At 41.2% G+C, this 14,248-nt stretch overlaps 1 protein-coding gene and 1 long non-coding RNA gene across 2 annotated transcripts in view; both read right to left on the bottom strand.

Moving 5' to 3' along the window:
• Positions 1-7,564: 7,564 nt before the first annotated feature.
• Positions 7,565-14,248, bottom strand: part of LOC109309980 — a 28,889-nt gene continuing 22,205 nt past the window's right edge. Inside the window, exon 5 of the long non-coding RNA XR_002101104.1 lies at positions 7,565-8,467. This is a non-coding gene — a long non-coding RNA (uncharacterized LOC109309980). The remainder of the gene's footprint in view (positions 8,468-14,248) is intronic.
• Positions 7,866-14,248, bottom strand: part of SLU7 (SLU7 homolog, splicing factor) — a 16,587-nt gene continuing 10,204 nt past the window's right edge. The window contains exons 9-15 of the mRNA XM_019534888.1: positions 13,689-13,756; positions 13,344-13,483; positions 11,521-11,682; positions 11,021-11,125; positions 10,799-10,873; positions 10,379-10,492; positions 7,866-8,941 (exon numbers count right to left, since the gene is read on the bottom strand). Of these exons, the coding sequence (XP_019390433.1) occupies positions 8,762-8,941; positions 10,379-10,492; positions 10,799-10,873; positions 11,021-11,125; positions 11,521-11,682; positions 13,344-13,483; positions 13,689-13,756 (844 nt within the window). The 3' untranslated portion in view covers positions 7,866-8,761. The remainder of the gene's footprint in view (positions 8,942-10,378; positions 10,493-10,798; positions 10,874-11,020; positions 11,126-11,520; positions 11,683-13,343; positions 13,484-13,688; positions 13,757-14,248) is intronic.

The following is a 14,248-nucleotide window of genomic DNA, read 5'->3' as shown; positions in this document are numbered from 1 at the left end:
TTTCCCTAGATGCAGCACTTCGCACTTATCTTTGTTAAGCTGCATCCTGTTCTGTTCTGCCCACATTCCCAACCTGTCCAAATCTGCCTGAATCTGCTCCCTGCCCTCCAATGTGTTTACTTTGCCCCATAATTTGGTATCATCTGCAGATTTGGACAGAGTGCTTTCCACACGCTCATCTAAGTCACCGATGAAGGTATTGAACAGCACTGATCCAAGGACCCAACCATGAGGAACTCCACTGCCCACATTTTTCAAGGTTGAAAATAACCCTACAAATGTGTTTTGGAGACTTCTGAGTCAAGTAGGAACAGTGTCCACTTGTTTCTTCCCTAGCATAGCATGGACAGGTGATCATACCAGTCAAGTCAGCTGCATATCTCAATGGTGAAACTGGCCCCATATGGGCCAGTCCATGGCTAAGTAACTATTGCTGCTCAAAGGCATGCACCACTGGAGGTGCGATATTAGAATCAATCTGGATGGCCATTGAAAGATAACCAGCTGCTGACATGGGAAAAGGCCAATTTTTCTTCTGTACTCAAGGCACTTTATAAATCAGCAGCCACTAATATTAACAAGTTATACCCTCAGAAGAGTTTCCTAAAGCATGTGCCTCACTGAGAAACAAAGCTGAAGTTAAGAAAAAGGATAGACGCTAGAGCGTTTGATGTGACTGGTTAAAACGTGATGTGTCCTAGAAAGCTACAGAATTCTTTAGTACATTGAGACTTCAGTGGCATGGGTAGCATCTGCACACACAAGTAATGGTTGAGTTTTTCTGCTCTTATGGGAAAATCAGAATCCTCAGAAAATACTTGAAAAAGCTGCTTAGGTTAATAATAGCTACCATCAAATTCTGCCTCCAACCAGCGGTCTCTCCTGTGGAACTTGGTACTGAGCTGGGCGAAATGTTTTCAGTGAACAATAAATTTACTAAAAAAAAATGGGGTTTGGGGTTATACCTAAACTATTTAGTGAATAGCTCTGGCCAGGAATTTATTTAGAGGTGGCTAATGCTGTTTCTTCCTCCACCCTGATTTAGTAATTCAGAGCAGTAACCCCATACATTACAGATGGTGCAGTTCCCTCTTATGTGTGATGGGAGCTATATTGTCTACCTCCCTGGAAAACGTCTAAGACTCCTAGCTTGGTGGTCAGGGGACTCACCTGGAAAGTGGAAGAACTAATTCAAGGCTATACACCAGTTAATATTTTTTATATATAGGCAACCGTTGGTCTTCTGGATAATGGTGTACATGTAAGAGGTTTAGTAAGATGCCTGATGAATCCATTTGTGGCTGATGAGCTCAATTTAAGAGCAATACAGATTGTTATAAGTTTCACAGATCCATATGTTGTCTGAGCTGGAGCCCAAGTTTACAGCAAGCTTCTTTCTCTGGATCAAAACCACTTCATGTTGAGCTGCATGCAGTGCCAGATGTTACCTCCAGACCGGATGGGATTCTCCATGCTCTTCCCATCTTTCTGTGTTGATATTAAATGACTTCATATAGTTTTTGCATCGTAGTACCACCAGAAGGGGCGACCCCACTTTCTAGAGCTGTCACATATCTTCCTAAACAAAATATTCCTGGGGACGTGGTCTCCCCCCATGCTCTTGATGTGGCTGATTCACTGCAACCTCCTCTTCTAATGTTTCTAATTACTTAGCATGGGAAAGTGTCTGCAGGATAGATTGAATGCATGCATCTCAACTCACCATGATCTGTAGTCTGATGGTTTGTGTACCCTCTTGGGCTAGGGACAAACATTACATACAAACTGGTTTAAGTGATCAGAAACTGGTTTAAAGCTCTAACAGAACAGATGTTCAGTGCACATAAACCAATTTGAAAATGGCTGAAACCAGTTTGAGATAAACCTGGTTGAATGTAGTATCAGACTTAACTGATTTAGGTCAAACCAGTTTATGCAACTTCTGTCCCAGACCTCTTCCTGGTTTAAGTTAAACCAGACTCCCCTGGCATCCCAGCGTGCTCTCTGGGCTGGGCAGGGCTCTCTGCTCCACAGCAGAACTGGCCCCTCCCCTCTGCTCCCTAGCTGGAGCTCAGCAGAGACTGCAGACATCTGCCTGACCTCTCTCTGCTCCCCCTTTCTTACTGCCTTACACAGAGACCTCTCATCATTAGCTAGCAGACCACATGCCGGGTATGGTCCATGCTGTGGCAGACAGGACAAAAGCAGAACCAATGGGTAGCTGGTAATGTCTCTGTCATTTTCGTAATGGGGTGATAAACACTATGTTATCAATTACCTGCTGAGCTGGTCAGGAGGGGGGGGAACCCATCCCTAATCAGAGTGTCCTCCAGGGGCCTTGCCATGCCCCTCCATCAGCTCACCATTATGGAAGGGAGGTCTGCTGTAGTGCCCCTCCCCCCCATAAAAAGGTGCCTATACACGTGCTTGCAGGTGGGTGGATGTGCATGTGTGGGGGTTAATTGCAACAGTTCTTGGAGAGCTGCTCTAATTAAAACACCACAGCATCACGTCATTCAAAGAGCTTTAGTTAAAGCATCCTAGTGGCCATTTTTAAACCTGCAGAGATTTATACACTTGACGCTGTGGCAACGCTACAGCATTCCAATTAGAATGCTTTAATTAATTGAGTCTGCTCCAATGTGTTTTAATTGGAAAGCATTGGAGGATGTGTATAGGCACCCCAAAGGCCTGAAAACCTGTGTGTGTTATGATCACTGGAGCGTATAAACACTAGGAAACTCCTCTTCTTCCTGCACTACTATGACAGCTGAGATCTGCTGATGGGCCTCTTGTTCACAAGGCCTGGATTTGGATGTTCATTGACTGGGCATATTTAGCCAGAAGACTTAGGTTATAGCCTACCATATCTGAAAGGCTCAGAGCAGCTATATATATATGTTTAAGTGATTATAGGGTTATTATATCTTTGCTTTTAGTTGTTTGAATTTATTGAAATGGACTAGTTTCATATATTCCTTTTTTAATGACACACATGTAATACTGACACAAACCAGCTTGAAAGCGACCCACTTTGGGTGCTGTGGGTGGTTATAGAATTGCAAGGCTATGCTCAGATCCAAGGACACAGTATGAATGAGAATTTGTGGTGCTTGTTTCTAAAAACTGCTCTGAGGTATTGGAATGTCCACCTAAGACTTAGTGATTGGATGGGTTTGGCTTTGTAAATCTGCCCACGTAGCAGACTAAACTATATCATTTGACAGAGCGAGGTTTTTACAAGTCCACTGAGGTTTAAGCTGTAGTAATATTTTGCACAAGAAAGAAAACATCTGTGCCTAATATTCCCACAGAAAATTCTGGTTGGGTCATGTTAGGGTTGTAAACAAATTATGTAAAATAAACAGATTTAGATTGGAATGCTATTGTCCCCATTTCTTTATGCTATATCTAGCAAAATTAATCCAAACAGACATACTAATGGAACAAAAGGGAGATGCCTGCTTACAGCCCAGCCCCAAGTGTTCTGGCTGTTCTCTAATTCAATAATACAAAATATTAAAAGGAGTTGTACCAACAGGGACACTGAGGACTGGCGTTACTGAGTGAGACAGCATGAGTATTGTTTGGCTAGGCAAAGAACAGTCGTTGTACAGGCTCTACACACCTTAGTTTCTTTTTTCTCTTATAGGGCTAACCTCATGTCATCATTAATTATAATATCTCTGCCTTTGCCAGGAGAGTTTAGGCACCAGGATATTCAGAACTGGGTTTAACTCATCCAGCTTTAAAGGATTAGACATCACCTGCAGAACACTATATGGCTTTACCTGGGGGGTAAACCAAGATGTAAAGATCCAATTTCAAAGCATTACAGCTGGGAAACTGCCAGGTCAGGTACCTTGCAGAAGGCAAAGAAATACCATGTTGTATAGACTCTGCAGATTTCTTTATTAACAGTATTTGAGTGTTAATATTGTGCTTTATAATTACATGCATGTCTTTAAAAGAACTGGCTAGGTTCCTATCCTACAAGCTCTGTGTCACGATATGGCTGCCCCTGGAGTGGCTGCGATGTCCCTAGGGTACCATGACCATGTCGGCTCTGCCCTATGGGCACCTACTAATCTTACCTGCCACGTCTTGCTGCTATAAGTGATGGATTGGGAGGCTACCCTCATGTTGCTGCTTGGTCACAGTTCTGACAGGCTCTTCTAAATCTTGTGGGTAGCTAGACCCCTTTATTGGGTCCCAGTTAGGAGATGCCTTACGATACCCCCAAGCCTTATGGGCTAGATGCATGGCTCCAAAACAATCCCTTAACATCTGTGAGGCTTGGCACGGGGTAGTCTTCTTGTGTTGAGGCCTCAGCTTAGTTCTGTCTCAACACCTACACCCTCTGGCACCGGGGTCTGCTCAACCCCCATCACTGTGCACTCTCTGGTGCTGGGGTCCCCACTGTAAAGGGCCCCTCAATGAGGCTGCCTCTTCCTTCCCTAATAGCCTCAGCCTGATCCACTGGTTTATAAATAACAATTACAATATGAGCCCCTGGGCTATAACATAAGCAGTTCAGGGTGCACTCTATCCCTTTAAAAGAATCAACTCCAGCACTAAGTGTCTTGCAGGCCAGGGTACCTGGTGAGCTCCTGGAGTCCCCTTAATCCTATCAGAACAGGCAATCAAGCATCTCTAGTTAGCTTCCTTTATGAGAGATCCTTCCCCCTTGGCTGCCGCCAGAGAACTAAGCCTCTAGTCCCAGCCCTGGGATTTATATGTGCCCAGGTCCCTGCCTCTTCCCATCAGCTGACCAGCTACATGTGCAGGCTAATACCCTCATTAGCCTGCTGCCACAGTAACCTGCACTAGTGGGGTGCCTGCCTGACTGCTAGGACCCTCTCTCTAGGCCGTTTCTGCCCTTAAAGGAGCAGACACCTTAGTGCCCTTCGACACCGACTGGTAAGAAGCAAATCACTACAAAGGAAAATGTGGGAACTGTTGCAAAAGGAGGTGGGAAATTAAGCTTAAGAGTTTTGCCTGCAGCCAGATTCTTTCCTGTCTGATGAATGCTTCTTACTGTAACAAAAACAAATCTTCAATGATCACTGCAAATAGATCACTGCAGATCTAGCTTACTACAATTTTAAGTTGATTAATTTGTCTTAACAAGCTATGGAGTATAGTCTCCTCTTGCTTCCATTTTAGTAAATTTATACAAGTAAAGAGCTTCCCAGCAGCCCTGGGAACTTCTGGTGCTTGCAAGAATAGGTATATTTCTAATTCATTTTTGTCCCAACTAACATATAAAATTTGTTTCAAATTAATTTGAAAAAGGATTTTTTTCTGCACTAGCAAGTCAAGTGAGTGGACTGACGGTTATATTGTATAGTGAAGCCAAGAAAAGCAGACAAAGCAAATTTAATCCCTATGTTGAGATCCAACCTGGTATTTTGACTCCTGTACTATAAATAGCATATCTTTTATTGTAGTTTTTTATTTAGTTTGTCACAATTGGTTTAGAGATAGATCTGTCTTGCATTTCTTGTGATCTCAGAGGATTGGATTCTGAGGAACAATCCAACCATAATTACTTTTTCCCCCCCGAGGGTTATCTTTTCTTCCAAAGGGAAAGCAGGCCAATGTATTTCTTAGGCCGTGAACACAGAGGTACATTTGTATCTTCAGAAATTTAAAAGCATCTCACTATGCAGATACAACTGCAGTTCACCAATATATTCATTTGCTAGAGAATTTCCCTCTTCCCCCACTAACTGCAACTTGAAGTTTCATAGAATAGTGTACGCTACACTGGCAGGTCTTTGAGATGTTTGCCTTTCATGGAAAGGGAAAAAGGGGACCTAAGGAGACCTTCCCTTCACATTTACAGCGTGAAGAAAACAGTTACCAACAGTCACACCCCTATGAGCTGTATCTACAGCTAAGGCTTGATGGCCAAGATGACAGGTTAATTAGTTACTAGCCCTAAACTGATCTTTAGTATTTTGATTTAAAGGGCAGAGCCAGGGCCTGCATGCATATTTACACTGTCTTTATCTGCACTCAAGCTGAGACACTTCCACTAAGATCAGTGGAAGTTTCACATGGAGTTTTAATGTAGAACCACAATGGAGACAGCACAATTCTGCTCTGCAGAATATCTTGTACATTAGATTGTAATCAGTTTGTGAGCATTTAGTTTTTAGAAAACCACATACAAAGCATGCAAGAAATAAGTATGTTTGTATTACATAAAAAACATACAGTATTCTATGTAAATATGATCCACAGCTGTTACATCAGACATAATTGGTTGCAGTTGGATGCCTTGCATTTTATCATCCCTGAAGAACTGATATAAAAGCATTAAGTCACTAGTGAGAGCCAGGAAAAAAAAATTAAGGCAATGGAAAAGAAGGTGATATTTCTATGCTAAGGTGACAGAAAACTGTGACTTGCAAAATAAGAATGCTTATGCTTATATTTTCATTCCCATCACATTGGTTATACGTTAATGATTCCACCCTGTAACTGGGTTTCTGTCTTGCAAGTCAAAATGCTTTAGAATCTACAAGGTTAAAAACAAGACCTTAGCAGCAATTGATTTCTGTTCTGAATCTTCAGTAGTGCAGTGGGAACAGGAACATGCAACACAAAACAAACTGATGTGCTATCAACCTAACTTCACAGGTGGAAAGTTGCAACATAAATGATTTAATTGGTAAGCACTAGAGGTGTGTGAAATTCCATTCCGATTTGGATTCAGCCCAAACGGGGGACAGCGATTTGATCCATTAATTTTGATCAGTGTCCCTGATTTGATTTGGCTGAATCCGAATCTGAAGATTCAATGCCAATTCAGAGAATCAGAGATTCGGACATAGACAGCTTTAAATGTTTTTTCTATAGATCTTGAGGTACCAGGTGCAGCTCATGAACACTACGATGCTGGGGGGCCCCCTTGCAGCCCCCGGCTCAGCAGTCAGCCACAAGGGGACTCCAGCTGCCTCCCCAGACCCGGGAGGCACCAGTCACTGAGCTGGGGGGGCACGGGCCCACGCCTGCACGCTCCCCAGTGGACATGGAAGTGGACCGGAAGTGCTTCTGGTCCACTTCTGGGTCTGCTGCCAAGCGCACTAGGGAGCCCCCCCACACTCTTGTGGGATGCTCCATGTGCCCCAGCATCTCAGCATTCATGAGCTGCCTGCTACCTTGAGGTATGTAGAGAAAATATTTAAAGCTGCGTCTATGCCTGAATCACCAAATTTTTCTGACTCTCCCAATCAATTCAGAGGATTCCGATTTGATCGGGTTGATCGGGAAGATTCAAGGGGCGCCTGATTTGATTGGGATTCAAAGATGCGGCCACCTAATCACGCTGAATCTTCGCTAAATTGAATAAGGGACCGAAGCTTCATACAGCCCTAATAAGCACACACTGCCAACTCTTCTGATTCAATAGACATTAGCTCCCAAAGTCGTTATTTCCGCACTGTAACTAGGGCTTCTATTTATAAAAAATAAAATAGGAGGGCCATAGGAAACTTTATTAACATCTGTTTGTATTTGCCAGTTGGGAATAGCTGTGTAACTCCAGACCAATATAGCACTATAGTGCAAAAAGTTGTAAAGGAACTATATTTATATAAATTACATATTTAACAAACTTTGGTTATAAGCTTCTCTCTGTGGTACTTAGTCCCTCCGACTGTAGTGCCTGCAGCACAGTCAGTTCTTAATGTGAATCAGTTGAACCCAGTAGCTTTCTGGTAGAGGTTACACAACTTCCAAAAGCTATGTAGGAAGTGTCACCAGTAAGAAAATCCAATGCTTCTATCCCTGGGCAGTTCTCAACTAAGTCTTGCACCTCTCCCCTTAGAAATGTAGAAATCATGTTTCCAACAGTATAAATATCCTGTATTTAATCCAAGATTATCACAACTAGAAACTGGCCCTTACATTTGACATTTAATATTGCAGATTAAGAGATGGAATTCATTTAAGAAATATACAAATATTTCTCCTCGAAGTCAAACCACCACAGTGACAAGTACTGATGTCAGGACAATCTAAATGCTTGGAATGGCATTCATGTCTACTAAAATTAGAATGCAGTGAAAAGTTGGTCAAATTTTCACAATACATTGCATTTTCAGTGGAGACCGGCAAAGAAGGGATATGTATAAAAGGGTATACTGATGATTAAAATAGAAATTTCAGGGTCTGTAGAATAAGCTTTTCTTAACCTTTTTAGTACAACCATTAAATGGACAGCATTAAAACTTTACATTCAATTTAACCAGTCATTACATCACAGCAGATCAGTTTTTACATTCTGCATTCACAAAATAGGGTATGACAAATGACTAAGAATGATTCTATTTTCCACTTTGTGCCATTTGCAGGAAAAGACCCATCAGTGATGATAGTCTAGGCACCACTTGTTAGATATTCAGAAATTTTTGTGTTGAAACAGTGACACCTGCTGGCCAGTTCAATTAGGTACAGTCTCTTCCTTCATACTGTACTGGTACAAGGGACTTAAAGCAGTTGTCTACTACTTATACTTCAGTAGCATCGAGTCTATACTAAATATACTTAAAGAAAGAAAAGCACCCCACATAGCATTAATAAGCCTGAAAGCACTTGTTTTAAATACCACTCACTGACCTCTCCCTTGTTAAAAAGTGCCATTTCTGCAACATTTCACAGAAATGTGGAAATAAGCAAAATTCTAGATACTTGCTCCCTAAGTATCATGTATTGACAACCAGTCCTGCATGTTGGAATACTTTTCATATGATTACTGTCCGAGAAAGGAAGCCATAGGATCATCTGGTCTCTGCCGTTTCATCCTATAAGCTTCCATTTCTTCCTCTGTTGGTTCGCGGGCTTCGTACATGCTGTTATATGGCCTCTTCCTCTCATCTAACTGCATGAGTTCTTTAACATGGAGGAGACGAGCCTCTTCTGCATTTAATGCCTGAAGCGAAAGCAAAAAGAAGGTGAGGAACACATCAGATCCTACTCCTGTAAAAAGCCAACAATCAGGCAGAAAGGTACACCACATACTCCAAAACCATACAACAAAGCTAGTGCTTATTCTTCTTTTACACATTTCAGGTTTATAACTTCTAATGCAAAAACAAGCTAGCATTTAAACCGCATTTTAATTAGCTGCCAGTTTATTCACAGTGTATATACATAGTATAACCACAGGACAACAATTCTCAATCAGGGTGCCATGGCTGTGCCATACAATGTTAGCAATTTTAGACATGCAATCACAAAATAAACCCAGAGATTTCAAACGGGAAGCCATAATGTTAATAACGTTTTGACCTGTTGTGGTCTTTCTGAGTTTGTTACAACAGAAATACTGCTGTATTAAATTTCTATGGTAAAAAAACAAATGAAAACTCAAAGCTCTAGCATTTTCCAAGAAGTGTTTCCAGTCTAGAAAGGTTGAAAACCACTACTTATAGGCTGTTAAAGTACAATAATTTTCAAGTGGATGGGTGTGCAGGTTGGAACTTTAAAAAGGCAGCTAAAGGATCTAGCAGCACAAGTTACTATTTGAAGTCACTGAATGTTACTTAAGCACTTTTTAAAACTGAAGTCAGAGCAAATTAACAAAAAAATGCCACAGCAAGCTATTCCTTTCTTTGGTGCACTGCTGCTGTCTGCTGTTCAATTATGGCTGTTGTTTAACCAAAAAGGCTGTAAACAGACAGAATACCGCACCATCCCCCTGCAACAAACAGTGATTTACTTTAAGCTTGGCATGCCCCTGCACTGAGCACAGCACATGCTCAGAAGAGGCACTATGTGTCAGTCTGACTCAGTTCACCCTGCATTTGTATAGATCAGGCAGCTTCAGCAGGGCTTTTTGACTGAACCAGCTATTAGATAAAAATGCCAAAAAGCCCCGCTGAAGTGCTCAATCTATACAGATGCTGTGGAACTGAGTCAAACTAATATGCTTTCTCTTTCAGTAAAGTACCGTTTTTCCCCACTCCTATATCTGTCAGCATCCAAAGTGGCTGAAGCACAGCATGCAACTTTTAAAGCTCCAATCCACAGCTCAGTGGTGATGTGTTTAGTGATGTCACTGAGACACTGTATAAATGCAGTAAATCCACCTGTGTATTATCACTTGCAGGATAGGGTCAAGATTTATCTTCTCGTGGAATATGTCAAGTAATTGATACAAATCGCAGAAAGACTGTGATGGAGTTCTTATTGCTCATAATTCAAATGTCAAAGCACTGAAAACCACTTCAGCTCAGCAGCAAAGGAAAATAATGCATAATATTACAAGACCCATGATGAAAAGACATGAATATTAATTGGCAGATCTCAGCTAAACCTAATTTTTCAGTTACAGAAACAAAGAATAGCTGTTCAACAATAAACTTACCCTTTTCAGTTTTTCTTGTTTCTTTCTCTCTTCACCATCACTATCTGAATTTGAGCTCTTCTTATGCTTCTTCTTTTTCTTCTTCTTCTCTTCTTTCTGTTTTTCTTGATGCATCTGAAGTATAAAAATAGTAGAAAAGCTTAAGCCTGAAATTCTAGTGGTTACTGTCATATAGGTGCATCTCCAATATACTTTGCCTCAAAGGTCTATCAACTATCTTAGAGCTTAGCTCATGAGTACTGAATGCTAACAATAATCCAGTACAAAACCTCCTAATAGGGCTCAGAAAAATGGCTCGTATGCTCTTTTTTGTAGTATAGTTACCACATGTACTTCCCTCATCTTTTAAAGTGCTAGATAGATGACAAAGAGCTCATTTTATCTAGATATTTTTCCCACATTCAAGGGATAACAACTTACCTCCACCAGTGTTTTGGGTTTTGCCATGTATTCTTCCTCCCTGCATTCTTCCTCTGGCAAATCTGCCTCAGCATTCTGCATGATAAAGATAAGAGGAAGTGTGATCTCACAACATGCATTCCAAATGACAAACATCACATTTTAGCCTCATGTTATTTTATTAGCTCAATTCTTTATAGAAGTATGCAAAGTTCAGTTGCTTACACATGAAGCAATACTCACAGCAATCTCTTTCCCAGCTTCTCCTGTGCAATAGGAATACTTGACAAATGAATGGCAGCATTTATAGCCCCACTTGCCTTCCTTCCAGTATGAACCCCAAATACACTGCAAGGAAAAAAAACGATACCAAGCAATTACTGAGCTGTCAGAGTTATTATGATGTTGTTGGCAGCATTTCTAGATAACACTAATTTACCCAAAGACAGAAGAAAGAAAGTTTTGAAAAGCGCCTCTGATATATTACATTACAAGAACAGGAAACACGATGCCCAGTGCCCATTATGAGTCAAGTTATGGAAGCACAACTGCTATTTGGATTGCTGAATCTCTCTGCCATAACCTTCCCTTGATTCATACACGTACTTTCCATTAGAGCTATTCAAGCTGGGAAAGAGGGTGGGGGAAGAAGCAATATAGTTATTGTTTTGGTTACTGTACAACTGTCCTAGTAGCATCTAATCATATTTCCCCTAATTAAGCCGGAAATTAGCTTTGCTTACCATATGGTTGTTGATCGTTACATCCTCTTCATATTTAGAGCGAGCAATAGCTTTCTCTTGTCCTTTGATGACTGTTCCATGTCTAGAATACTCTACATAGTCTTCTGTCTGAGCTAACAGCAATTCAGCTGGTGGGGCATCGAGATGTTCTTGTCCTCCATACTATAACAAAAACAATGGTTTTAAAACCTTGTTGCAAACATAAAATGATATTTGCAGATAAATTTGCATTTCAAACCCATCATCTCACCACATTTCCCTGTGGAGTTACATAACATTTTGAACAAAGCGGATTGCTTCAATTTTTATGCTTTTTTCCAATTTGCTAAATAAAGATAATGTTTTGTTACTGAGTTTAAAATAGATACCATAATATCATAACGATATTCCTCATTATAATCACAGACTTTCTACGCCAGTAGAAGTGTAATCCCAATACAGAAAAATACAGCTATATTAATTATTCTTGATAACAACAAAAGTTGGAATCTACTTGGAGGATTTGTTTTTATTGAGTTGTTTAATTAAATGTGATGGCAATAAAAGGTCAGATTAACTGCTCAAAACCAAAAGCCTACAAATTCAGATTTTGAAAAGTACTACTCCTCTTGCATGAGCCAGAAAAATACATTTGCAACATTTATACAAAACAATCCAGGTTTCAGTTTTCCAAAAATATCTATTTTTAATAGAGGTGCACCAATGTACTGGTCCGTATCATATTGCCACTGATAAACAGAAAATTGACATTAAAATTGGTAATCGGTTGCAGAATGCACATGGCCAGGAATGCAGCCCAGCAGCTTGAAGAACAGCGTCTGGCCAGTAAGCCCATGGCAGGGGGGGGACACGACAGATCGAGTCACCCGTGGTGAGTCAATCCAGGTAGTTTCTGACAGTTTAGGGCTAAGTCCCTGATGACAGGGAGAGAAAGAGACTTACAAACTAGGGCTGTGTGGAGCTTCAGTCACCGATTCAGTTTGGAGGAGATTTGGCCCAATTAGGTGGCCGAATCTCCGAACTGAACCAGGAGACCCATTAAAAATCGCTCTGAATCGAATCGGAAGTCTCCAAATTGATTCGGAAAGATTAGACGATTTCACCATAGACACAGTTTTATATGTTTTTTCTACATACCGCCAGTTACCAGGTGTGGCTCATGAATGCTGAGATTTTGAGGCAGATGGAGTATGTCCCATGGGAGCAGGGGGTTGCCCCTTGAGCACTCAGCAATGGACCTAGAAGTGGACCAGAAGTACTTCGGGTCCACTTCTAGGTCTGTTGTGGAATGCGTGGGGGACCTCCCGCCCCACAGCTCAAGGACTGGTGCCTCCTGGGTCAGGGGGTCCCCCCCCCCGTCCACTCAGCAGCAGGCCCAGAAGTAGACCTGTGGGACGCTCTGTCCGCCCCACCATCTCAGAGTTCACGAGCTGTGCCTGGTACCTTAAGGTATGTAGAAATACACATATAAAGCTGCGTCTACAGCCGAATTGCTGATTCTCCAAATCAGAATCAAATCTTCAGTTTCTGCCAAATCTAATTGGGACAGTGATCCAAATCAGCAAATTGAATCACTGTCCCCCCGAATCGGGCAAAATCCAAATCGAATACTGCCCGCTTTACACGGCTCTATTACAGACCCTTGAACTACAGTTAGCGACTACAGAAATTAACTTACTAGGATCCAGCGGGTAAAGACTACATAATTTTATATTTTATATTAGAATACTGGAGTTTTGAATAGTAGTAAGAAAAAAAAGGGAAAAGCCCAGGCTTGTCCAAACGTCTACAGAATTCTTGTTCAACAGTGTTGTTTATTTTACCTTCTCTAGAATGCCTTCTTTTTGCTGTGCCTTGAAATCTTCTTTTTTCACTTTGAAGGATTTGTATAGAAGTTCTAGCTTTGTAGGATCTGCTTGAAGATGAACTTCAGAACCTTTGTCATAAGCCTCCCAAGCAAACACTGTACATGTAAAAGACATCAATGAAATAATCATTTTAAATCTGATGGACATTTTTCAGACTGACACCCTTTATTTGGGTTTTCTAAAAATCATTACATGACCAAGTTTCCAAATTATCTACAGGAAATTCACTTCTCTGGAAGAGAAACAGAGTACTGTTAAAATGTTTAGAGAATGATTGTAATGACAAAATGAAACACTTACACTGAGTCTGTGCCATTGAAATGGTATCTCCAGTGTAACGAACAAAGTTGTCACCTGCATAGCCAACCCTATAACAAAAGAATGCTTATGTAACTTTTTTTTAAAAACACACAAATGGTTTCATTCTTTTTCTTTGCATATTTTAACCATGAAGCTCTCTTGCTTGATAGGACACGCCGCCACCACTACTCACAGAATGCTACCTACCATATTATTTCAACATAGCTTTTCTTTTATGAGGATGTTCTGTGGCACTGTAAAGTCAGACAACTAACTACTGTATTTACTCAAATAAGATAACCTCCCACCCCCAAAATTAGTCCATATGGAAAAATTCATAAATTTGTTATAAATTTTCCAGGTATACAGTCCAATTATCAGAGGGTTGTCTTAAATTCACCCCCCCTCGCTGCTACAATAGGTAAAGTAGTGGCTGGGGGTGGGGCTAGGTACCCCACTTGGCCTCTCTGTCCCTTCCCCCAACGTTTCACTGAAGCCTTCCTGTACCCCACCACACCCAGTTACCCAATTGCTGCCTATTCCCCTCCCCCCACCCCACT

The sequence above is a fragment of the Crocodylus porosus genome, unplaced genomic scaffold (genome assembly GCF_001723895.1).
Source record: "Crocodylus porosus isolate Cpor-Errol unplaced genomic scaffold, CroPor_comp1, whole genome shotgun sequence".
Taxonomy (NCBI): Eukaryota; Metazoa; Chordata; order Crocodylia; family Crocodylidae; genus Crocodylus; species Crocodylus porosus.
The sequence above is the reverse complement of the archived record's forward strand: the minus strand, read 5'-3'. Positions and strand labels throughout refer to the sequence as shown.